The sequence below is a fragment of the Ambystoma mexicanum genome, chromosome 3q (genome assembly GCF_040938575.1).
Source record: "Ambystoma mexicanum isolate Mex_15411 chromosome 3q, UKY_AmexF1_1, whole genome shotgun sequence".
Taxonomy (NCBI): domain Eukaryota; kingdom Metazoa; phylum Chordata; class Amphibia; order Caudata; family Ambystomatidae; genus Ambystoma; species Ambystoma mexicanum.
In genome coordinates this window covers 1,266,091,801-1,266,118,900 of record NC_090926.1, presented here as the reverse complement: position 1 = coordinate 1,266,118,900, position 27,100 = coordinate 1,266,091,801, and the positions used below count along the sequence as shown (strand labels likewise).

Sequence of the window (27,100 nt, the reverse complement as noted above, 5' to 3'; positions counted from 1 at the left end):
AAGTGGGGAAGGAAGTGGTACAACTGAGACGGGACTGGGAGGAAGAAGTTGGTGCCCCTATGAGTGATGGGATGTGGGAGCGGGCTTAAGGGTACCACAAGAAAGTATCAAGGAATGCGAGGCTACAGCAAATACAACTGTATATAACAGGGCTTATATGACACCCTAGAGGATAGGTAAATTTAAAAACGCGGAACGACAAACATGCCCCAAATGCGCCGGGATAACGCACATGTTCTGGGCATGCCCGGAAATTGAGAAATTTTGGGGAGAAGTAGCCCACAGATTAGAAGGAAAAGGGATTAAGATAACTGTTGAAATAGATGGGCATGTCTGGTAGGGGGGTTTCCCAGACCACGTAAACTTAAACATGTAAGTAAATTAAAGGACTTGGCATATATACTCGTGAAACGAAAAATTGCCATGGGATGGAAGGCATGCCACAGACCAAGGATAGAAATATGGTGGAAAGACCTTCAGAAATGGGCAGAAGCTGAAACTGCAGTGTAGCAGGAAGCTAGTAATACTGGAGGCAGATGAAGAGGTAGAAACCCTGATAGCCTGGAAACATTTAATAGCCACACTGTTTGGGACCTCTCAGGACTGGTCGAGCGACCAGGACCCAGCAGAGAATACAGGAGAGGGAACGCCTCTGAAAGATGAAGAAGCAGATCGCAAAGTAGTGTAGGCTTGGATGGGGGGAAGGGAATGGGAGACGCAGTAGACATTGTTTGAGTTGCAAAAATTTGAAGTATTGCTAGTTTGGTTGGTTGTTGCTTGTTTGAAATTTAATAAAATTGTTAAAAAAAAAAAAGTAAAAAAAAATAGTTAAGGCGATACAGTGGTAGTGCAGCCGTCAAGTGCTAGGTTAGTCAGATAGGGTATATCTGATAGATGCAGAAGAAAAGTGGATTGGGGACTGTATGGGTACAGATACAGGCCCCAGTGCGTGTAGTGGACCGGAGGCAGTGCAGGAGGGTGGCAGGGTGAGCAGGTACCTGGGCCTGAAGGACCGCGGGTGGCCAAGTGCACAGTGCCGAGAGAGAGGAACGGATCAGCAGGGGAGAAGAGGGGGGGGGGAAGCAGAGCCGAGGAGAAAGGTCTTGAGGAGATGGTAGGAAGGGATTCACTCCGGGAAGATCAGGGCAATGCCCCCACCAGGCCTGTTGGTTCTGGGTTCGGAGAGTATCTTGCACTCATCAGGAAGGAAGTGTCAAAACTCGTGACAGAGCTGGCCGTGAACCAAGTCTCGGTGAGACACAGTACATCCAAATCCAGCTCTTCCAGGAGAAGGCAGATGGCCGATGAGTGTTTGACAGCGGCATTAGTGTTAGTAGTGACGTGGAACAGATTGCCCCGTTTGAAAGCCTTCCGTGGAGGGGTACAAGCATGAGAGATGCCCTGCAGAAGTGTTAGAGGTGCTCGAGAATGCCCCAAGGAGGAAGGATGAGGTGGAAGGGAAGTCCAGAGAGGAAGCGGAGCATGCCGGAGAGGTGGTGGTGGAGGAGGAAAAGGCAGAGCAGCCAGAGAAGCAGCGGAGGTGACAGAAGAGGAAGTCGGCAGAAAAGCCAGTGAGGGGTAGATAGGAGTAGCAGGTTAAGAAAGAAGTTAAGACGCAGGAAGCTTCTATCGAAAAGGAGGAGATTGGCCTGAGGGCCCTGGACCAAGACTGTAACATTTAAGTAGATATTAATGATGGTCTTGGAGGAGTGGAAGGGGTCCAGGAGAGCATCCCACAGGGTGCCACCATTAATGGGAGAAGAGGAAAAAGAGAGAACTGAGTACATACCTTAAGTCATTCGGTTGCTCTTTTGCTGGTGGTGTGCTGATTCTGGTGTTTGGGTGTTTGCCTATACTGTTCGCCCAGACCCAATGCTTGTGCAGCTACAGCATCTTGTAATTGAAGAATCCTCTAGAACTTTGCCTTTTCTGCTACTTTACTTCCAATCTGACTTTGAAAAACTCTTACCAAGATAGGGATGGACTGCTACAGCCTTAAGGCCTCTGAAAAGTAATAAAAGTTTTTAAAGTGTTGCCCTGCAATTCATGGTGTAGTTTAACCTTTTTATGGTTGTATGTGATCGTAAGAAGTGGCACATAAGAGTGTACAAAACATCGAAAAACACTGATTTTCTTTTTTCCCCTCACCTCTGCCCACCTTTTTTCCACTCTTTTTTAAAGCCACCCCATCCCAACCCATTTTAACCCCTAACACCACTACTCTATTATATATTTAAACTTTTCAGTGTTTTTCTGTGTTTGTGTCCACTCTAAAATGTACTACTCTGTTTTGTTTGCGATAAAAGACTGGATACCCTTTTTATTCCTACAACAGAACATTTTCTGAGTTGCTATAATAAGTGAACTGAGTTCATGAATTGTATAATTATTCACTTACGGTTTACTCACCTGAAGTAGTGCATTTGTTTTCTATTGTGTTGATTAGTTTAAATTGTACTTACTCAAATAACCTTACTCTGTGTACATAAAATATCTATTTTACTATAACTATGTGTGTAAGAGTCTCTTTGCGCCTATGTATTTACTGAGTTCATTGTACTTACCTACAACTCCCATCTCCCTCCTAAAATAGGCCTGGCTGCTCTGCCATAATACCAAAACCTTGAAAAGTACAGACATATACTAGAAGTTGGGGCTTTTATACCAAGGGATAGTTTTATAAAATCTTACCACAGGTAGACTTTAGGAAAACTCCCCTAACAAAAACCAAAGTGAAAGAGAGGCCTGTTGTCATGGGTACTAGCATGGGAACACAAACACACGGGGTAAAGCATGAGGCACAAGTAGGGGCTAGATGGGTAAAAGCCTGGCAAGCAAAACATGCACTTAGAAACTGTTAATACGAACACCTTCTTATAGGCCTTGTTTTTCCAGCCACTTCCTGTGCTCCCAACATGGATGCCTGGGGACATCCAGAAACTGTAAAACTGTAAGGCACGCTCTAGTGTTTGGGTGTGGCTGCCTATATAAGCCACACCCAAGAATTGGTCCATGCTTTATGTGCCTTCTGTTGCCTTGTGCACACGTTCACAGCCACCTGGATTCCTGCCTGTTTCAGCCGCTCTGCAGCTTGGAGCGAACCTACCCGTTTCCTCTTTCCCATCGGTCGGATATCCTGGGATCACCGTCGGCTGTTTTCTTCGCGATCAGGTGAATCTCCGCTCTTCTGCGCTTCCAGACACGATCTTCAGTTCTCCAGCGCTCCGGACCCGCTCTGCAGTTCTTCTGTGCTCCGGACAAGTCCTACGGAAGAAAGGAGAAAACTAGTCAGAACAAGTAAGCGCGCACATGCAAAATAAACCTCAGTCTCCAGTGCGACCACAGAACTTATCTTTTGAGGCGAGGCTAGCGGAACTCTTCTCTCTACACTTGCAACCGGCTGGCAGCCCACTTTGAAACCTGTAAAAGACAATAAACATCATTACAGCGCTCAGCTTTTTCCCAATCAACCGCCCACCTTTAAAAAGCTACACGCAATTCAGTGAAACAACTGGTTCAACTTGCCACTCAAAGTTGGACTTACCAGTGGGCTCTTCATTCATTGAACTCACGAACATACCCAGTGCAGTAACTGGACGAACTCTGGAAAGGGCGCCTCACACGCACCTCTGACTGAACTTAGTGAGCAATTAGCTCTGAATCCCAGACTTCAGCGCCCCTGCAGATGCAGGATGGAGAGCGTGCCATTCTAATTGCAAAGTTGAGCCACACCCCATTAAGGGAAGACACACCACAGGGACACAGGGAGGGCGGAGGGAGTTTTAGAAAGCCTATTCACAAAACCCTTCTAAACACCTATTCTCTTGGCAGGTCTGCTTCCCAGTCCCAGGGTTATGAGAGGAAGGATCCGGAGGACTCCATTGCACCTGCAGAGACCCAGGTGAGCGTGACAGAACACGAAGCCTACCGTAAACCACCCTCCTGCGCAATTGAAACCTCGGAAGTGGATCAGTTTTCCCAGCTTCTGGGGGAGTTGCGAGCTGAATTGCATGCAGCCTGCGCTGAGACAAACGCCCTGAGGTGCGAGTTGATAGTCAACAGAGGCAAGACTGATGAGATAGCCCGGCAACTGCTCCAAACCCAGGCAGGGCTGTCATCATTACCCGGAGGAGCTGCTGCTTCCTCAATCCCACAGACTCAATCCGTAACCCCTGTACAGGTGGTACTTCTGGGTAATATCCCATTAGCGCCACCAGAGAGATTCGTGGGAGACCCGAAGAAATTTGGAACCTTTATGAGCCAGTGCTGTTTGCATTTCTTGTGCAAACCCGGGTTGTTCCCCAACGACCAGTCCAGGGTAGCCTTTGTGCTATCATATCTTGGGGGCCATGCAGCGGACTGGTCTGTCCCGTTAGTAAGTAGGGACGATCCCTGATTATGCCGGTTTTCATCATGAGATGGAGAAGCTCTTTGCCCGTTGCACGCAAGGTCAGGCCTTAGACCATGAGCTGTTATCACTCCGACAGGGCAGTCAGGATCTTCTGGCTTATGTGGCCACGTTCAACTGGCTAATTGCGAGACAAATTGGCCAGAAGAAAAACAAGTTACTTGTTTTACAGGGGCTTATGTGGGGAATTGAAAGATGTACTTGCACAGGTGGTAAACCCCCCGGAGGGTTGCGCTAAGTACATAGATCTAGCTCTCCAGTTTGATCATCGGCTACAAAACCGGAGAACGGACCGTGCCCGTTCTGAGAGCAGAACATTCTATGTACGACCTAAGGAGTTGGCCCGGCCCTCTGCAGAGGCGCGTCCTGAACCCATGCAATTAGGCGTAGTAGGGGGCCCTCTCACTAAGTCGGAGCAGGACAGGAGGCGACAAGAGCAGCTATGTCTATACTGTGGTCAATCAGGCCATTTCCTCTGCAATTGCCCAGCAAAACCACCTCGGAAGACGGTAGGTGCCATGGATGGAAACCCAGACACAGAGGAGGTGGAAAACTCCAACGCCCGACAAGACGAGGTTGGTTTGTCGAGCATGGTAAAGACTCCTCAGACCTCCCACTTTGCTATGCCAGTTATCCTGAATCCACCACACTCGCCCACGATGCATGCAATCGAGGCCTTCATCGACAGTGGGGCCGCAGGCAGTTACATGGACCTAGAGACTGCCGACAGGATGGGGTTATCAGTTAGCCCAAAGACCATGGCCGACAATGTAACTGCGGTAGATGGTTCCCAATTACTTTCTGGCCCAGTTACTCATTGCACTACGGATGTCCCGCTCCTCTGCCAAGATGGTCACAGATAAATAATCTCCTTTGATTTAATTAAGGCTCCACAAGTCCAGGTGTATCTGGGTATACCTTGGTTGGAGGCTCACAACCCCCGTATAGACTGGCGAGCAAGAACACTAACCTTCTCAGAGGACTGCAGACGCTGTTATGAAAAATACCAATCCTCAGAATACCCGCTACTCGCGTCCCCTAAATCAGTGCTGGTGTTAGGGATAATTGGAGTCCTACCACAAGAATACCAGGCATTCCAAGATGTGTTCACTAAAGAACAAGCTAATACTCTTCCACCTCATCATTCGTATGACTGCCAAATTGATTTACTACCTGAGGCCCAAGTACCATGCAGTCGAATCTACGTCTTGACCGAAGAAGAGAACACCCATCTAAGGAAGTAAGTATCTGGATCAATATCTAGCAAACGGATTAATCCGTCCATCAGTCACCTGCAGCCTCACCATTATTCTTCGTCCCCAAGAAGGAGGGTGATCTCCGCACATGTATAGACTACAGGGCGTTGAATCAAGTCACCGTAAAAAGTAGGTACCCACTGCCATTAATGCCAGTCCTGTTAGACCAGGTACGACAAGCGCAAGTCTTTACGAAATTAGACCTACGAGGAGCCTATCACCTGGTGCGCGTTAAAAGCGGTGATGAATGGAAGACCTCATTCCGCACCAGGTACGGCTTATATGAATACCAATTAATGCCGTTCGGGATATGTAATGCTCCAGTGGCATTTCAACATTTCATGAATGTTTTACGGGAGTTACTTGATGTGTGTGCTGTAGTGTATATTGACGATATTCTCAGCTACTCGTCCAACCTGCAAGAACACATCACGCATGTGTGAGCGGTACTCCGTAAACTGCGTGAGAACCATCTTAACGCCAACCTTGAAAAATGCTCTTTCCATGTCACGGAGGTGGAATTCTTGGGGTTCGTGTTGTCTCTGCAAGGCATCAGGATGGACAGCAGAAAGGTTGAGGCCATACTTACTTGGCCTTCACCCACATCTCTAAAAGGGGTTCAAAGCTTTTTAGGCTTTTCAAATTTCTATCGATGCTTCATACCCGGCTTTTCACACCTGGTGCATCCGATTACCTCACTTCTCTGTAAACACCGAAGGTTTGAGTGGACGCTAGCTGCCGAAGAAGCCTTCCGTGCATTGAAAGACAAGTCCACCTCAGCCCCTGTATTACAGCACCACCAACCTGTCCAGTGTAGCCATGGGGGCCGTCTTATCTCAGCGGAATCCGGCAACCGGCCACTTACATCCTGTGGCATTTTGGTCAAGGAAATTTTCTCCAGCGGAGCTAAACTATGCCGTTACAGACAAAGAGCTCTTAGCAATCAAGGATGCTCTCAAAGAGTGGAGGCACTATTTACTCGGCGCTAAGCATACCATCACAATCGTAACCCATCATCGGAATCTACAATACCTACGCTCAGCTAAGGCCCAATCATCACGACAGCTTCGCTGGACATTGTTCCTAACTGAATATGACTTCGTAATCACTTATCGGCCAGGAGTCGAGAACGGCAAGGCAGACGCGTTATCTCGCATTGGCAAAGGAGAAGAGGCCTATAACAATCCAGATCCAGTGGACATAATCCCCAGTGAAAAGATCCTAGGCATTTGCGATAGTACTCTCTCACCACTGGATGCGCTCAAGAAAGAAGTGAAGAATAGCATTCCCGCTGAAGAGCTAAGAACTTGGGACCAGAAGGGGACTCACTTTTCCATACAGGACGAACTCCCCTATTTCCATGGGCGCCTATACCTACCTACATGTGCTCTTCAAGATGAGATCCTCACCAGTTACCACAGTTCGCCCCTGGAAGGTCACCCGGGAGGGGCTAAGAAGCTGGCCAAAGTAAAGAGACACTATTGGTGGCCGACCTGGCGGAACGACACACTGAATTTTGTGAACTCATGCGGGATATGCGCTCAAAATAAGGCATCAAGGCGAAGACCAGCTGGTCTGCTACAAACCCATACCTCCTGCTCCTTGGCACACAGTGTCAATGGATTCTGTCACAGATCTACCTTCCTGTTCCGGGTACACCACCATCCTGGTGGTAGTTGACCTCTTTTCTAAAATGGCCCACTTTATACCCTTAAAGGGAATACCTTCGGCTCAAGTTTTAGCCCAGAAATTCCTAGACCACATAGTGAAATTGCATGGGTTTCCATCCGTGGTAATATCTGACAGAGAGAATCAATTTTATATCACAATTCTGGAAGAAATGCTGTGCTTTAGCAGGAGTAGAAATCCGCTTATCCACCAGTCGCCACCCACAGACCGACGGGCAGACGGAATGCACAAACCAAACTCTGGAGCAATACTTTTGCTGTCTGCTACACCAAACAAACCATGCTTGGTTGGAGATCTTATGGATGGCAGAATATGCATACAACAACTCGACACATGCCTCTACTCAACTGACTCCATTCTATACTTTATACAGACGGAACACACAAATTTCAAAATATGATCCACCGGAAACAGTTGAAATGCCTGCGGTCAAGACCTTGCATGAACATATCACCCAGGCCGCCAAGGAGGCAGTGACACATTTACAAGTTGCCAAAGAAATACAAAAAAGGTATGCAGACCAACACCGAGGAAAGGCCCCAAACTATCAGATTGGAGATTCGGTGTGGCTGGCATCAAATTATATAGCGCTAAGAGGCCCAAGGAAATAGCAACCTAAGTTCTTGGGCTTGTTTCCAATCGAAAGCAGTAATCGCCCCAGTCAGTTTGAAACTAACCTTACCACCCCGCATGCACATACATCCAGTGTTTAAAACCTGTGCACCCGGATACACGAGTAGCAACACCTCCAGCTCCAATAGTAGTAGAAGGTGACGAACCAGAATATGAAGTCAAAAGTATTCTGGACTCTTAAGATAACCAAGGGATCTCTATACTATCTAATAGACTGGAAAGGATATGGGCCACAGGATAGATCATGGGAGCCAAGTGAGAACCTTCATGCCCCCCAGTTACTGCGTAGATTCCATCGGGATAACCCCACCAAACCTGGACCAGGGAGAACACCTTTGGGTGGGGCCTTGAGGAGGAGGACTTTCATGGGTACTAGCATGGGAACACAAACACATGGGGTAAAGCCTGAGACAACATAGGGGCTAGATGGGTGAAAGCCTGGCAAGCAAAACATGCACTGAGAAACTGTTAATACAAACACCTTCTTATAGGCCTTGTTTTTCCAGCCACTTCCTGTGCTCCCAACATGGATGCCTTGGGACATCCAGGAACTGTGAGAAACTGTAAGGCACGCTCTAGTGTTTGGCTGTGGCTGCCTATATAAGCCACACCCAAGAATTGGTCCATGCTTTTTGTGCCTTCTGTTGCCTTGTGCACACGTTCACCGCTACCTGGATTCCTGCCTGTTTCAGCCGCTCTGCAGCTTGGAGCGAACCTACCTGCTTCCTCTTTCCCATCGCTCGGATATCCTGGGATCACCGTCAGCTGTTTTCTTCGCGACCAGGTGAATCTCCGCTCTTCTGCCCTTCCGGACCCGGTCTTCAGTTCTCCTGCTCTCCGGACCCGGTCTTCAGTTCTCCAGCGCTCCGGGCCTGCTCTGCAGATCTTCCGTGCTCCGAAAAAGTCCTACAGAAGAAAGAAGAAAACTAGTCCGAACAAGTAAGCGCGCGCATGCAAAATAAACCTCAGTTTCCTGCGCGACCACAGAACTTACCTTTTGAGGCGAAGCTCTTCTCTCTACGCCCGCAACTGGCTGGCAGCCCGCTTTGAAACCTGTAAAAGACAATAAACATTATTACAGTGCTCAGCTTTTTCCCAATCAATCGTCCACCTTTAAAAAGCCACACGCAATCCAGTGAAGCAACTGGTTGAACTTGCCACTCAAAAAGTTGGGCTTACCAGTGGGCTCTTCATTCATTGAACTTTCGGACATACCCAGTGCAGTAACTGGGCGAACTCCGGAAAGGGCGCCTCGCACGCACCTCTGCCTGAACTTAGTGAGCAATTAGCTCTGAATCCCAGACTTCAGCGCCCCTGCAGATGCAGGATGGAGAGCACGCCATTCTAATTCCAAAGGTGAGCCACACCCCAGTAAGGGAAGACACACCACAGGGACACAGGGAGGGCAGAGGGAGGTTTAGAAAGCCTATTCACAAAACCCCTCTAAACACCTATTCTCTTGGCAGGTCTGCTTCCCAGTGACGGGGTTACGAGAGAAAGGATCCGGAGGACTCCATTGCTCCCGCAGAGACCCAGGTGAGCGTGACACCCGTTGAAGGGAGCCATTCCCTCTGGTTGTGTCAAACTCTGAAGCCAAGCTACCTGCAGAAGGGAGTCATTCTCCTGGTAACCTCTATTCAGTGCAATCCTACCGCCTGACTTCCTACTTCCACTGCAACCATCTCTCCTGCTTACTCAAGCAGAGTCCACAGATCAGAACGATTGCATAATGGACGCCCTACCTAACTCCCCTCTCAGCCCTAAAGAATGGATCCATCTCTTTGCATCACCTCCCACATCGTGGACTCCCTGTCCAGTAAAGGTGTGGAACCTAAGAATAAACTGTCGGACACCTCATTGTAGGACACCTCACAGGAGAGACCTCCAACGCCGGCCACATAAGCCCACAGTCAACAGCCCAACTCCTCGCCCACTCATAACTTCTAAAGTACCCGAAAGACTTACCCCAGCTAAACAACCTTTCCTAAGAGGCGCACTCATTAATGCCCGATCCCTAGTCGCCCGTGCGCTAGACATTCCAGACCTCATTTCTAGCAATGACCTGCACTTCCTGGCAATCGGAGACCTGGCTGCATCAGGCAGCAGGCCAAGCATGATCACTAGCCATCCCAGATGGCTACTCCTATAATAAGGAAAGATAGTGATGAGAGCAAAGGAAGCAGAGTAGCATTCATTGCTCAAACGTCCCTAGGCCTTAGAGCCGCCCCCATTGCAAGCCCCCCCTCAACGGAACTAATGTCAGTAAAGATCCCCCCCTCTCAGCATCCCAAACAATCCTTATGCACCTCATCTACTGCCCCCAGGTCATATCTCTTCCTTAGATTAAGATATCTCTGACCTACTGACTAATAACACCAAACCAGGGTCACAAATAATCCTGCTTGGTGACTTTAACTTAGGCTTCCTTGATCCTAATGACTTCAGTGCCACATCCCTGGAAAATTCAAACTCCCAGCTCGGCTTTAACCATAGTGTCACGGCTCCGACACAAAATAAAGGAAAAACACTGGATTGGCTGGCAGACCTCAACTGTTCTACCACCATCCTTCAAAATGAACCTACCACCTGGTCTGGCCATCACTTCATTTCCTTTACCATCCAGGGATATGCACCCACCACTCCAAGTCCCCACATTGCTCCGCAAGTCCTCACCAGAAACATCCGAAACATAACGCTTCAAAGCTTACGCCTCTGATACAGAACATCCTAGGCCTGGCCAACTACAAGGATTAAGACTGAAACAAGCTAGTTGACCTTTACAATGACACACTTGAGGTTGCTGTGAACTGCATCACCCCCATTAAACTATCCAAAGCTAAACCGATGGCACACCTCAACAAATGGTTTACCCCTGTACTAAAAATCCTCTGCAACGCCAAAAAGAGCAGCAGAATCCACATAGAGGAAATCGCCCAACTCCACCAACAATGCGTTATTCACCTCGGCTGCCTCCTCCTAAAAATCCGCTATCCTCGACGCTAAAAAGGAAACCTATGACAACCGAATCCTCAATGCCAAATCCAAAACTAAAGAGCTCTTTAGTATTCTCAAGGAACTTTACTTCCCAGCACCTCCATCGGAAACTTGTGTGAAAGATGCAGATTGTTGCGCTAATATACAGAAAGCTCTTGCAGACAAAATTGCTATGCTCCAATCTAAAATGTAGCAAAAAAAGAACAGCTTGGCCAAGAACGCCAACCCTACTCCCCCTCCTCCTATCCACTGCACCCCTGACTGCCCTTCTTTTTCCTTCTCACTGGTCTCTGCCAAAGAAGTGGGAAAGATCATTAAAAGCCTCAAACCCTCCAGATCTCAAGGAGAACTCTGCCCAGCTGCAATCATTCAGGAAGGCGCAGAGGACTTGGCCCCCTTCATCTCAACATTAATTAACTCTTCCTTCGAGACTAGCACGGTACCTAACGACCTTAAGGAGGCATGGGTCATGGCCCTCTTGAAAAAACCTATCTTAGACCCCAATACCCCACTAACTATAGGTCCATAACCACCGTTCCCTACAGCCTAAGGATTTTAGATGGTGGCCTATCCAGAAACACCTGGAGGATCACATCCTACTGGGCCTCAGACAATCGGGCTTTAGGCTAAGACATGGAAAGGGAACAGCCCTCTTGGACCTAAGAACCCAAATGGATGAGGCCAAGGACAATGGCAAGCTTGCCATTCTCCTGCTGTTAGATTTATCTGCAGCATTCGATATTTGTTGATCATTAGATCCTCACTGATCACTTGTCTACAGCAGCTGCCTTCTCCAGCAACGCCTCTACCTGGATACAATCATTCCTTTCCAATCGCACTACTAGAGTCTTCACACCATCTGCCCCAGCTGACCTAATTCCTATCCACTGTGGCGTACCGCAAGGCTTGTGCGTCTCGCCAACGCTTTACAACATCTTCTCGAAGCTCCTTTTTGACCGTCTTGATAACCTGGGTGTCACATACACAAATTACTCCGATGACACCCAGGTTCTCATCACGCTATCAGGGTGCTATGAAGATGATTCTAAACAGAGATATACTTGGAAATCCAGGCGTGGATGGCAGACCACAGCCTTTGCCTCAACGACGAAAAAATTGAGCTCCTGATCATCTGCTCTTAAACACACCATAACAAATTAGACCTCTGCTATGCATCCATCAACATTGATGGAAACCCAATCAAAGTGGCCAAAGAAATCAAAACCTTGGGGGTATACTTACTCTACTCTCTCTCTCAAGAAGCAAGTGAATGCCACTGCTTCCTCCACTGCCTACACTAACAAGCTAATTAACGCCTGCAAGTCCTACCTCTCGCCTAGTAGCGGCATTACTTTAGCAAGTGCACTAGTGTTTTCCAGAATTGACTACTGCAACACCCTCTTCCTAGGCACCTCTGAACGGAACCTCAACAAACTCCAGGTCCTGCAAAATAATGCCTTAAGATCAGCATTAAGCCTCCCTAGATCTTCTCGCATCACTAGCTTCAGACAGGACGCCCACTGGCTACCAGTATGTGATGGAATCGCCCTCGGCACGCTCGTCATAACCCACAAGTGCCTCTCAAATTCCGCCCCCAAGTACCTGGCAGATAAAGTCAATAAACGCCAACCAGCTAGACCAACTAGAGCTGTGTACTCACACTACATTACCGTTGCCAGATTCCACCTAAAAAGAGCAGGGGGGAGCGAGCTTCCCTGTGTTAGCCGCCAAACAGTGGAACGCTTTACCCCTTAGCCTCTGAATGGAACCTTCTTTTTGGACCTTTAGAGTCAAAGTAAAGAGCTGGCTCTTCGGTAAGAAATATGAGTGACCGGCGATATCACCCTTCAAAATACCCTGCCTGCTTAATCTCAACTTTCTTGTGTAACACTAGCAGCCTGGTATTGTAACTGATTCTCTCGTGTTGTAGCTGTTTCTCTCGACCCCCTCCCCCCCATGTAACCTGCACCTGTTGTTGTTTTTGTAGTTGTTTTAAAGGGTCTGTAACACTTGCATATGTTTTTGGCACGCAGTTACCTGAGGGTTCAATGCCCAGTACAAATAAAGAAACTAAACTAAACAAGATCAGGGGAAGGTAAGTTATTCCACCTGGTTGTGTTGGTCTGTAGAATAAAGATAACAGGAGAACGGAGTCATTCTTCTGTTAACCAAAGTTGTAAAGACTTTCTGATACAAAGTGTTAAACGATAAGCAGTCGGTCTACCAAAGGAAAGTGCTGGAACTTTTTTCTGGTGCAAGACAATTTTGACCCGGGTGAGGGAGACATTCCTCTAAGAAGGGAACTTTAATCCCCAGTCCAGAGGAAGGGAGTGTTGGGCAATATTTTCACAGAACTGGTAAATCTTCCTGACCTGGGTCAACCCCAGAACGTTTTGCTTTACTAGTGGGATATTTTTCCTTAATAGCTCTTGATTTTTATTTTGTTTATTTGTTTTATTATTTATATTGCGCGCCAGACCTGAGGGTATCTGCGCAAAAGGCAATGAGAACATTTTCAGCTTTGGTTGCATTGCTGTGCAATCGTATACAAATATATACAGATTATACAGATCGTGTACACACAGAATAGAGGCAGAGAGCAGGAAAGGTGGCGTAGGTAACAGGCTATTAAGATGTTATCAGTCATTTCCTTGATATAGTGAATGAGATTGTGCCTAAAGTGTGGGTATGGCTGATCTACTCTCGGCGCTGGGGCAAGGGAGTTCCAGTGTTGGGCAGCTTTTACTGGGAAACTGCTTCCTCTGGTTTTGACACAATTGAATCTAGGCACCGTCGGTAGGTTAGGGTTGCCAGTTCTATTAGGGCAGTTGGAGGATTGTCTCTGGAATCTGTCTATGAGGTATTGTGGGGCAGCGTTAAGACGTTTGTGTGTGAGTGAAGCTACTTTAAGTGAGATTTTGTCTTTTGTGGTGAGCCAGTTGTTAGATCTCCTTATGTCGGAGATATGAGCTTTTTTAGGGATGCTCAGTGCTGCTCTAAGAGTATTATTTTGTAGAATCTGGATTTTGTTGGTGATATTTTGTTGCTCCCTAGATAAAGGGTGTTGCAATAATCCAGTTTTGTCAAAATTAATACTCTTGCCAAGGTGGTGCAGCTGTTGGTGGAGAGGAAGGGCTTGGCTACTCTGATTAATTTGCATGTGTAGGGGGTGGAGGAGGCCATGGAGTTGACCTGTCTGTTGAATGCAAGGGTGGCGTCTAGGTAGAAGCCTAAAGTTTTGACTTCTTTGGCTACTTTTATGCTGTTGCCGTCTATGATAAAGTTTGTGTAGTTGTGACCAAGTTTGTTGTTGTTCGAGGTGGTGCCCAGGATTATGAGTTCCGTCTTGTCATCATTCAGGCATAGACCAGGAGAGGCCATCCATGCCTGATGCATGATGACATACACTCCGTTTACCAAGGCCAAATCCTTGTTGTCTCTCGTCAACGGTATGAGGATCTGGGTATCATCGTCATAGTTAGTGTAGGTGATACCAATGCCCTCGAGATCATCAAAAAGGGGCTTCGTGAATATATTGTACAGGGTGGGGGAGACACATGATCCTTGGGGCACTCTGCAAGTTATGTGTATGTGGTTGGCGGACGCTGAGGTTGAGAAGACGTGCATGGTCCTGTTGTTTAGGAATGATTGTATCCAACCTATCGCTTCTTGCGAGAAATGAGCGGGCCGAGTCCAAGTGGTTACAGAAGATTTTGTGGTCTACTAAATCAAACGCCGCTGATAGGTCGAGGAGTAATAGTAGAGCCGCTTTGCCATTGTCTCGGAGTGTGTCAATTTGTGCATTGAGGTAGATTAGTGCTGTCTCAGTCCCGTGTTGGGGTCTGAAACTGGATTGGTGGACTCAAAGGAGGTGATTTTGTTCTAGGTATTGTTGTATTTGTAGGTATGCTACCTTGTCTAGAATTTTAAGTAGGAAGGGGACTGTGGTAATGGGTCTGTAATTAGCGGGTATAGAGGGGTCCAGTGTTTGCTTTTTGAGTAATGGGAAAACCCTGGACTCTTTGAGGTTTGGAGGGCAGCTACTTTATTGGAGAGGGCTTTTTGGATGCTGGTGCACCAAATTTTAGCCTTCACGCAGGTGTCTGGAATTGGGATGGGAGTTTCCAATTCTTTAAGGATAGTGAACAGTTCTTTTATACTTCAGTTCGCTTGGGAGATTCCTTGATTGCAAGAGCCTTGTTTAGCAATTAACATGTCTTTATTATAAAGGGTGGTTAAGCTCTGTGAGTGGGAACCCTTTTCCATACTCGCAGAATCTTTTACTTTTTTTATGGGTGTCCATGTTATTTGACTCCCCATAGTGTCTTTCTAAAGTTATCCTCTTTAACAACTTATTGGCAATAAGTGCTTGTTGTTGCTGGGTTGCCCTAGGGGCCCCCCTTTTAACTTTCTTTTGCTAATCTTTAGAGAACTACAGTTCCCAAGCGTAGAAAGGATCTTTGGCTCCCTTTTACATTTTATTCTGTGAAGCCAGCAGACCCCACCTTATGTGGAGTCCTGGGGAGATGCAATGTATCACCGTTCACATTAAAACTGTATCAATTCTGTTACAGGGACAAGCTTACCTTCAATGGCTGGTGGCAGTGATACCTTGTATTAATTTGGTGCACCTTTACCGGGGGGCTGTGTGCAGAGCTGCAGTAAAGGCCCCTAAGGGTGCTCCTTTAACAAAATGGCCCTCATCTTCTTTTTTCGCCAGTTTAGTGTTTCTTCTTGTTCCTTCCCCTGACATCCAGGGCAGGTTTTGTGTGATTTTTACCTTCTGCGGGAGTCCCTCTGGACTCCCCGCCCAGGCTTCAGTCTGTGAGGGCAGGAAGCGAGGGAGTAGTCCGAAACTTCAGTCCTTTGTCTTCCACCTTGTCTGAATGGGGACAAATCCCAGTAGGGGGCTGGCTGTCCTGATTGGACAACCAGAACACCCCTTGTAAAATGCAGGGAGAGAATGCAGAGGTTGGGCTGTAGTTCCTGATAAATACTGCTAACATGGAAGCTGAAGAGTAGTTGACCACTGGAACCGAAAGCAAAGACGATGATGAAGGAAAAGTGGCTGAAATGATTTCCAGCGACCGGAGAGCCTGCTGTGTAACTGGAGACTGCTGTAGCCCTTCCTTCCAATCGACCTGGGTACTCCAAAAACAATGTCCACGACCCAGACCCACTAGACTCGAGACCTGCATTTTGAGCCATCCCACGCATTGCTGCGACCATGCGTTGCTGCAATACCCCGGGGCCTCAAGCCACTGTGCGTTACACGGTCTTCCGAATTCCGAATCTGGCTGAAACTTCGTGGGCATCCTGGTGGATCTCCAGAGACACGGATAGTCTGAAAAGTCCCCTCAACAGAGTGCTGGACCTTTTGTAACAATGAGAATTCGACTGCGATTTTCTGTCTTCTGTGCTCCTTGAAAAGGCGCCAAATCCGCAGAACCGCATTCAGCCATGAGGAAAACCTAGCCTAGAGCCTTCATCATCGATCCCTGCTGCAAAGTTCCTTCTGAGGTCTTGTTTTCAGTCACCACGACAAGGAATCCACTGACCGGGTATTTGGCTGCAGATTCTGAAGTCCTCCTGCTGCAAAATCTTCAATGCTGAGATACTGTTTTGGCTTGGGTATGTACTTACCCTAAGTCTCTTAGGATTTCTGTGTAGCTGTGGGGTGTTTTCTGTGATGGGGAGGCCTCTCATCCAGTGCACCCACTACCACTGCTAGAATCCTGCTAGGGTGTCTTCTATGAAGCCCCTGGACCCTTTTCACACTCTAAAGTACTCGTCTGTTTACCCGGTTTTCCTAACGAAACTGACTTTTGCTACTAAAGAACCTACTCTGACAATGCCTGTTGGACACTAGATCCTAGTGACCCCCCTTCTGACACTGAGAACACTCATGCTCCAAGAATAAGGGAAAGACTTTGAAGGGATTGGGCCTTTTGCCTAGAAGAGAAAATAAGTGTTGGTTGGTAACTGTAATTTTAAGAACAATTACAAAAGTTCTTACTTACCTTGGATGTGTGAAGCACTATTCTTAAAAGCATGGTTAACGTCTTTTTTTCCTTAGAAACTGTTTTGCAATAGAACGTAGATGTGAAGGTATGTTACTCTCCTGTGATTAGGTTGTGCCTCTTCCCAAAGTAAAGTGTTTTCACCAGATTATTCCTGCAGGGTAATTGTATGAGTGTCCCCCAACTGGGTCTTGCTTCCCCTGACTTGCTGCTAGCCTGTCCAGAATAAGTCTGCCTTAGGTTGTTGCCTACCTAGAATAACTTGGGGTTTTACTTTCCCTGTGCTATGTAACCTATAGTCTGTGGCTCTAACTGTCCCTGATAAGTGATACATCACTTATCTTTACAGCTGGGAAAGATCTAACCTAGAATGCTTGTGAGATATAAAAAAGTATATGGGGTTTACTTACCTTGAGTTGGCTGTGTGCCTTCCCAAAAATAAGTTACAAGAGTTACTGCTTATCTCTCTGTGGTTCACTGATTTTAAAAGCACCTGTAATTGAATATTACATCCTTAGGTTTTACTCACCTCGTATCACAAAAGTAGTTAAAGGGTTTTACTGTACCTGGAATAAGTGTTCCACTATTCACAAAAAGTGTATTGTCCAGTTGATTTGATTATGTGATTTGTACAGAGTCACAGCACAACTGGTAGGGTATGCTGCTCTTGCATTACTGAATATAATTGTGAAAGTAACCATTGGTTTTTACTCCCCAAGAATAGGTGTGACCTATACTGAATGTGTATGAAAAGGTTTTGACTTCCCTAGAATTAGTGTTATGTATTCCAAATAAGGTCTGTACTTTGGTCTGTGTACCTTCAAGTATATTGTGTTTTTATATTGTGATTTCATATAATGTGTTAGTGCTTATTTACCCCTAGATTTATCTGGGACTACCTTTATTTAGATAAATCCTTTATTTTTACATACATAGTGTTTCAGTGTTTCTTTGGATCATTTGTATCACAATTTCATTTGTACAGATTCTACGTTAGGTTTTTCTCTTTATTTTGTTGACTAATACAAGTCCTATATCAATCACCATGCCACCTGTGTGTCCGTCTCCTCCTTCTGCACCCTTAAGGTTACGACGCATAATGACCCACTGCAAGGGGTTTGTGTTCCCTGCCGCACAGAGAGCCTCGCATCCGTGTCAATGGCGGTGGGAGAACACAGTATTTGCTTCCTCCTTTACCATCCCCATTGTCCTTGTACCCCACACTGTCCCCCGCACCTCTGTGCTTTAGTAGAGTAGGGGACTTCATTGGTTATTCTGGGATAAGGAGAAAACGAGGCTTACCCATGGCCGAACTTTCTAATTTTAGTATTTGAGTGCAGCGTACTCCCGAAGGCATAATGGGGCCAGAGCAACCTGCAGGTAGTAAGCAAATGGGGAGTTATTTAAACAGCAAAGTCTTCAAAAGGCGACCGAACGAAAAGTGGTCCTCCAGTAGCGCTTGGCGGCTGTGAAAGCGAGTTCAACAGTTTAGCTGCGGCCACGGAAAAAGCACGGCCGCCCACCTGGTGAGCTGCACCCAAGGCATAAGAGATTGTTGAGATTGCAGGGGGCGGCTCAGCACATGGGGGCAGAATTTGAGCTGAAGGTATTGCGCTCCAGTGCCATAGAAGGCCCAATACACTATGCACACAGATTCAAATTGGATTCTTTGGTTAACAGGGAGCCAGTGCAGTTGTCTCAAGATGAGGGAAATGTGCATGGAGAAGAGAGTTACTGATCTGGCTGCTGCTTTTCGTAGGAGCTGAAGGCGGCCTTCCAGATAAAGAGGCTGGGCCAAGTATAAGGAATTGCAGTTATCAATAGTACTCCGCACTGAACAGTCTACACGATGGGATAAAGGGAACAGCCTTGCGCAAGACCCTTGTGATGCCCAGATTGCCGAGAGGGAGTATGAAAGTTTCACACCTAGGTCTCTCGCTGACGACACAGGTGATGGGAAGGAACCTAAACCACGGAGGAAGCAGAGGGGGGGGGGGCGGGAGGGGCACCACCAGGACCTCCGTCTTGTCCCCATTGAACTTTAACCAGTTGTCGCTCATCTAACAGCCTCAAGGCACCCTTTCAGCTGAGACGCTGGACCATATGTTGAATAGGGTGGTGGACAAGGCAAAGCCTTGAGGAATACAACAAGACACGGGGTGGGAAGAGGAGCGAAAAGTGGGGAGTGACGGAGATCGAGCACGATCCAACAGGAAATATTTAAATCCAAGCAATACATGCCTGGCAAATCCAGCCCCGGCTAGGCGATCAAGCAGGATGGAGTGGTCAATGGTATCAAAGGAAGCTAACCGGTCTAATAATATTAGTGCCCCCACTCCACCCTGATCAGTGGGACGTGTTAGGTCATCTACAACAGATACCAGCGCGCTGTCTGTGGCATGGCCAGGGCGAAAGCCAGATTGAAAAGGGTCAAAGAAATGGGAGGATTCAAGAAATAGACAGAGAATTGGACAAATTAAGGACTAACCGTTTTTATGAAAAAACAAAGTAAGGAGATCGGACGGAAATTAGTCAAGACTGAAGGATCCAGTGAGGGTTTCTACAGGAGGGGTGGGGGTCAACATGGGCGTGCTTGAGATCAGAGGGAATGACACCTGTGCAGCAAGACTGATTGACTGCCTGAGCAACTCACAGGACAATGGAAGGCATTTTTACAGATGGCCAGGGGGATGGGGTCAAGCGGGGAAGATGCTTTTAGTTTTCCAGGAGCCGACAGTATGTCCTCTGTCGAAAAGGAGGGGGAAAGTAACCATGAGGCAGCTGGGGCAGATACTAGAGGAGCAGAGTCCTATTTGCCAATCTTTAGGTTGGACAGGGAGATTTGGTTGCTAATGGATACAACTTAACTTTTTTTGTGGAAAAGGTGGCTAAGGAGTCACACAGCTCCTGGGATGATGCAATCCTTGCCTGCTCAGCTGGGGGAAGAGGAGAGTACACAGATAACCTCACCCAGTTCCCTAGGTTGATTGAGGCCAGATTTAACTACCAGAATAAAACATTTTTTTGCCAAGTTAATTGCAATGTGACATACCAGAGTCGCTGAACAAAGTAGCATACGGTCGAACAGATGGTACGACTTCCTCCACCTCTGCTCAACCTGCCTCAGCTTTAGCCTCAAACATTTTAAATCTTAATCATACCAAGGTTCCGAGTGACGGCCTCGCTGTTTACACCATTTAAGGGGTGCAAGACAGTCCACTCTAGAGGAGAATAATAAGGCAAGAGAGGATAAGGTCGCAGTTTGCAGTCCCTTCTAACTGAGCTGACCGAGCGCCAGTTACGTTTCAAAGGCTTAGGTTTAGGATGGAATACAGCCTTTCAGATCTGAGTTGATCATAAAATGGTCAGTCCGTTCGAGCTTCATAGCCACCAGATTATGAGATGAGAAGTCACAAGTACTTCCCCTAAGGTGGGTAGTCCGTGTAACAATTTGCTGGAGACCCTCTTGGCGGAGATAAACTGAGCAGCAGTAGCGTCATTATCCCTGTTGACCCTTAAATTAAAATCCCTCACTACCGCCAAACCGGTGTATTTAAGTTAGAGCTCTGCGGCCAGTTCAAGAAAAGCATAGCGGAAAGAATCATAAAGAGGAGGCCTATACACCGAACATAAACAGACACAGAAGCCCTTACACGAGGTGGACCAGCAAGGCTTAAATATTTAGTGTGTGCTCGAGGTGTATTACGCCGGCAGGTACATTGAATGTATAAATCAGCGCAACCCCACCCCCGAGGGGAGCAGGTGCCCGATCTGCTCAGATAATAATGTAATTAGCCGGAAGAGCCTGCGCCACCAAAGGGCCGGAATGATTTGCTAACCAAGTTTGTTATGCAAGCCACATCAGGAAGATGATCAGACAGAAGATCATGACCTTCTAGTGAATGTATCGCTAACGAGCGGGCATTAGGCTGAACGCATGATACATTGTTAGTGGGCCGTGCTCCTAGGGAGACTAGGTGTGGGAGCAAAGCATGTGGGCCAGATGGTGTCACTGGGTGTTAACGGTAATAATCGCTCCCATTACTTATCGCTTCAGAACATACTGGATGTACTTGGAGGACCGGGTGGTGAAACCAAAAAGTTAGATCTCCTGTGGACCCCCAGGAGAAAGACGCTGACCAAAATCTTCGCACATCCAGTTTGGGAACGATGAGAGATTTATGGAAAGGGAGGGTGAGCAACAAACTTTTCACTGAATTCTGTTGGGAAAACCGATAGTTTTGGCTACAGTATGGGGAGCAACTTCCCAGTAATTATCGAGTGCAGGCTTAGAGAGAGTTGGTCAACGGTTCCCAAATAGAAACCTAAAGGAATATGAGCAGGTGGCGGAAATGCTGGGACAGGGCAAGACCCAGTGTGCTCCAATACCTGAGGTTCCATTTTAAAAAGGGAATGGAGGACAAGGGAAACCGTGAGTTCTCAAAGCTGAAAACTGTCTGGAATACAGCCTACAGGAGGAAAGGGATAATTTCTCTGCTTTACAAGGCACTATTAACTAGTGAACCAACAGAAACCACCATATTCAAAAGGAAATGAAAATTGGCTTGGGGCTCAAACTCCCAGAACGGCTCTAGAGGATCTTCAACATAACCTTCTGGGATAACCTGTCGATTAACGCAGTGGCCCTCAAGTGCAAAGATGGCACTATGGCCAGGTCAAAATGCAGAAAATGTGCCTGTCATACACCCCAATGTGCCCTAGAGAACGTGGTATGCTACGTAACTATTTCACATGTGGTGGGAATGCCCACTTATGCAGATCTACTGCCGCAAACCTCTGATCTGGATAAAGGATATTGCAGGCGAACTATTGGAAAAAACTGTGACAGTGTTATTTGGGGTTCCCTCAAAAGATTACACGTCCTCAAGATTCCCGGAAATGTTAGAAGACCTGCCCAGAGCAGGAAGCTTCTCTAGCTCAAATATGTTAGTCTCCCATGCTCGTCGTGTAGATCCAAGTGGCTACTTAAGCTACGGGATGTGCTTATAATGGAAAACCTCGCTTATATAACCCATGACAATATGAGCAAATTTGTGGAAGAATGGTGGTTCTTCCTTGGGAAATACTGGAGCTTATACTAATGCATGGAAAATGGCCTTGTTCGCAATTCATTGTTGGCGGTAGCAGAGGTGCGAATTGTGCAACCAGGAAAAAGGGTAGATAATTTAAGAAGGGCAAAAGGTGGACTCTCTCCAGATACCCCTGTCGCATTTAAGAAAGAATGTCGATGCATCCTGCTTTCATATGGGAGAACAAAAGGGGCATTCAGGTGAATACTAATGAACAGCGGACATTCCCAGACACGAGGAGGAAAGAGGAAAGGGAATAAAAGGAAAGAGAATGGGATCAATTAGAAGGGGGACAGAGGTTACTTCCTGTTTGGGTTTGGTTTTACAAAGGACAGGGTTTCAAGTTCATTTGTTTGTCAAACCAGTTTCAGGTGGGGATAAAGGGCAGAGATGGCTTACCGTATGGAGGGAAAACGGGGTACCATGATGGATCCATGCACTCTGGGTCTGGTGAGGGTTGGGGAGAATTCTCTTTTCTGTGCTAATTCCCTTCAACCTTGGAGACCCCCAGCTCTTTTGCTGTACTTTAGGACTTTTTAAACTTAACTTTGGCTGAGAGACCTTTTTCTCACTCATGTGTTTTTACCTGATTTGCATTCTGTGTTTCCTTAGTTTTTGGAGTCTGACAAACCCGCTAGGCATCTACTTTTTGTATTGTGAAGCACAGCACCTTCAATACAGTGTCGCAGAGAAATCCTTTAAATTTCTCATAAGGGTTAAATACCCTTTCTTGTGCGAACTACTGTTCCCAAGAATAGTAAAGTGAAATTGACTTTACTTTTTTTCTCTTTGTAGGTCCAGCAACCTCTGAATCTGCAAAGTATATCTAGTGTGATACATAAACGCCATTACTTTCCTTCTTAATGAAGTCACCTCAGGGTGTAGGACTTGTGTAATAAGCATATCCAAAGATTATCCACTAATTTATTCTGATTCTGCAAAGTGATTTTAAAGTGTATTTACAAGGTTAATACACAAGAATTGCCCTTTTAAAGAATGCTTATTTAAAACTTGATGTTAATTAAATAAATATCTATTTATAACAGACCTTGAGTATAAGTGTTACTTGGTTACTTGTATTTACGGATTTCATTTGTACAGCTCTACAGCTCCCATTTACCCCTCTTGAGATAGGCCTGGCGGCTCAATCACACTACAACTTGTGTAGTGCAGACCTATACCAAAAGGTGGGTTGCCTAATACCAAGCAGAAGTGTTGTCTCACACAGTGTGACTGCATCAGTTCGTACCTAACAGTGATATAATACAGGACGAGGTGACCGATGATGCAACCTGGTTCTTTATCCACGTTCTTTGTGGGATAATGTTAGCTTTCTAACGGTATTTGGATGTGTGTTATGATGATACTCTATTGGGACAGATAATGGTGTTTAGTTTGACTGTTCACAAACTTCCTGTGGAAAAGTAAGTTTAATAAAATGCAAATTGGAAAAGAAATGGTGCCATTTGCACCTTCCGAAGAATTCTGTCCCATTAACTGCCTACCTCTGAAACTCACTCCACCAGTAGGTCTAATCCTGTCCTGTTGATGACCACCTTTCACTCTCACAACCTTTACTTCCTATGCCCCCGATAGGCTGAATGTGTGTTGTGGCATTGGATATGATTTGTAAAGCGCACCACTGCCATGTGCATGACCTTGCAGCACGGATGAGCTTCTCATTTGATCACTGAATTCATGAGCTGTGGTCGGGAGTCAAGCTGCGTACCTGAGTGAGAGGTGAGTGGATGGTGTTGGCAGGGTGTTGGAGGGAGGGGGTGTGGGTTTGTGAATTGTTTGGTGACCTAGAGTAGCCTTAGGATCCTCCTCCTTATTGAGTTGTGATGGTGTGTTAAGGAGGGTTGGCGAGAGGGGATGGGTGACCTGTGGAACTGGAAAATGTGTACCTGTATGGTATGTTTCCTAAGTGCTAGTGAGATAGCGAGGAGGCTGTGTTGGCAGGATATCGGGAACCTAACGGACCTCCATCACCTCCCATTGGTCATTCTTCACATCTACTCTAGATGTCGCTTCTACCACAGCACCCCTAGTTAATGCCACAACAACCCACTTAGCCATTTCTTTCGATATACTGTGTTTTGTCGGTCTGCTGCTGGAGTGGGCTCCACACTTGAATTTAACGGTCAGTTCCACAGTGGGTGCCACCTTCAGCCATCGTTGCCTCCACTCCCTCCAAATTCTGACCAGACAGTTCTCGCTGCAGGAGCCAGTCGACAGAATGGGGTTTATTTAACGGTTTTCCTTAAAAGGACTGGTTGACTTCAGCTTCATACCTCCTCCACCTCCAACAACCTAGCAAACAGCATGTACTTGAAGTCATTAGTACAATTACAAGCTAGGAGAAATATACAAAATAATAAATATTTTTGAAACCGAAGCCCTGTTACCTGGGTAACCGTTCTAGCAGTAGATATTGTGCTCCCACTTCTGTGCTTCTGACTAATCCCTTTGGAGACCTGTTCTGTTCCTGTAGACCTTGCCTCTTAAATGCAGAATGTATTTCTGAGTCATTGCTGTGCATGTCTCTGCCAAGCATAGAATACCCAGTCTCAAGATGGTACAACAAAGCTAATGCTTCTAAGCACTGTAGTAATAGCTATTACCCAATTTCATGGTACGAAGTATGTCAAAAGGATGAAGGACTGAGTAGGCCTTTCCAGATTCGAATTGGCAGAGTGTAGCAGCCCCCATGTCAGATGTGGGTGCTTGCCTCACTGCTCACTGCTATCTTTCTGGATATACTCGTTTAGGTACAACATAAAACTGATTATAACTGTAACACAATGCCTAAGGAAAATACAAATATGTTCTTGATGAAAGCAAAAGGGTGTGTGCAGGTTGCAGCGAATAGAAATGTGTGATATTCCTCCTTCTGAATTTGTAATGAGTCAGTGGCCTTGTATTCCTCTTGCCCTCCTAATTTATTCCCTTAATCTCCCTGCAGGAGGGCCTGCGGATCTTCGAGGGCCTTGCTGCGTCTGGCCTACGCTCCATTCGCTTTGCCAAGGAAGTACCAGGCGTTCACAGTATCGTTGCCAATGACTTCTCATCGAAGGCTGTGGACCTCATCAGAAGGAACGTACTGTTTAACAGTGTGGAGGACCTGGTAACCCCCAGCCACGCAGATGCCAGGTAGGAGCAGGACATTCACGAAATTTCCCTTTTTCTCTGTTTTTCTGTCTTTCTATTTCTCTCCTCTCTCTCTTTCCTGTCACTCTCTGACCCTGGGGCTATGTTGTCCCCAAAACTGCCACCCGCGTTCTCGGTCATCCGGCCCAGGAAGCGTGTCAGTGGAGGCTTTCACAAAATGTTTGTGAGCCTGCAGCATGAGTAATTGCATTGAATGTTTTCAGTTTCAGGGTGCAGCTTATACCCCACCCGCCACCACTTCTCTCTCTCTAAACGGACTGATTTTATTTCTGTGTTGCTAGTCCTCGCTGAGGCGAGCCTAGAGAGGGACAGGGGAATGCTATACCTGGCAATGGCATATGGTGGATCCACAATCAATACTTGAGAGAAGTTCCTGAGTATAACCCACAAGGAAATGTATTAAACGGCGGGTGAATAAAGGTAGCCTGTAGTATGCCCGTCACATGCGCATGGCTTTAGAGGAAGGAAATCGAGAGAAAATGTTTTTACTGGGAACTTGTACCATGTCACATATGATCTCAAGAACACACAAACTCCCGGATGAACTAAAAAAGGTTTTTATTTCTAATTTAGTAATGTGTCTAGTGGCTGTCCCTTGCTCACTAACCTAGGGATGGCGGTCGCAGCCTATTCCAGGCTTCCCTTAACCCCGGACTGGTACCAGTGGTTGGGGGACGACTCCTGTCTGTTTATAGGTGATGGCCTAAAGGCAAAAGCCTTCTCTATCTAGTTGACACCTGTCCGGGGACCGGTTGGATAGTGCCTTCCACTTGGGGCACTCACCTTGTCTTCTACACCCTTCTCCTTTCTTTCAGCGCACCCTCCTCTTTCAAATTGACCCACCATCTTTCATCTCTCCCCCTACTACTTACTGTCCTGTCTCTCCGATAGTCCTCCACGCTCCAATCTTATTTCTTCTCTACTGCCTGTTCTCCCTTCACCCCACCACTACCCTCTCCGTCTCCCTCAACTACTACTCCCACTTCTACACTCGCTCCTCCCACCTTGATGCAAATACTACAATGCTCTACAACTGCCTCCTCCATTTCACCATGCCTCCCCACCTCCGAATTGTTACTGTTTCACTTCCACACCCTTATTTCTCCCTACTCTACTACTCTTCACACCACTACTACTCCACCCCAACCTCTTCTCAATCACCCTCCTTTCAACCCTTCAGTCACTCCCTACTCTACTATCACTTTCACTCACACACCTTACATGCACACTCACAGCAAAGTACCACATTCTTTCATGACCCAATAGCTCAACTTCTCTGTCAACCTACTATACGCTCATTGCCACATTTCTTTTTTTAATAACACATTTTATTGTTTGTTTTTAATCACATTTTACAACAACAAACATTACAATGGGGTCAACGGACCCTTAACAACTAATCGTTCACACCTTTGAATTGGGTCTCGGGAGCAACCCCATCGTTCATATAGGGATCTTCCAGGTCATATCTCACATCGTTTAAATCAAGTTATGTACATGCGGTCACCTGATTCACTGCATATCTTCCCATTTCTGCCATATCTTTTCCACCTTATTCGGGCAGCCTCTGGCTGCGTATACTCTGCGTTCCATCATCGCGCACATGTCCACATCCGCAACCCATTGTTCGTATTGCGGGGGTGACGCTGAACCCCACAGTCTCGCAATGTTCCTTTTGATTAGTGCCGTGGCTGTGGACAGAAACAGTTTTTCGTATCTGGACAGGTCTTCTTCACCCTCCATCCCGAGTAGCAGTACTTTCGGATCTTTGTGAATCTCTTTCCCCATTACTCGTGTGAGTTCATCGCAGCATTGTTGCCAGTATTGTTGGATCTGATC

At 46.7% G+C, this 27,100-nt stretch overlaps 1 protein-coding gene across 1 annotated transcript in view; it reads left to right on the top strand.

The window, feature by feature from the left end:
- TRMT1 (tRNA methyltransferase 1) overlaps positions 1-27,100 on the top strand; it is a 298,762-nt gene that overhangs the window by 47,782 nt on the left and 223,880 nt on the right. Inside the window, exon 4 of the mRNA XM_069604303.1 lies at positions 25,056-25,243. Coding sequence (XP_069460404.1) covers positions 25,056-25,243 — 188 coding nt within the window. The remainder of the gene's footprint in view (positions 1-25,055; positions 25,244-27,100) is intronic.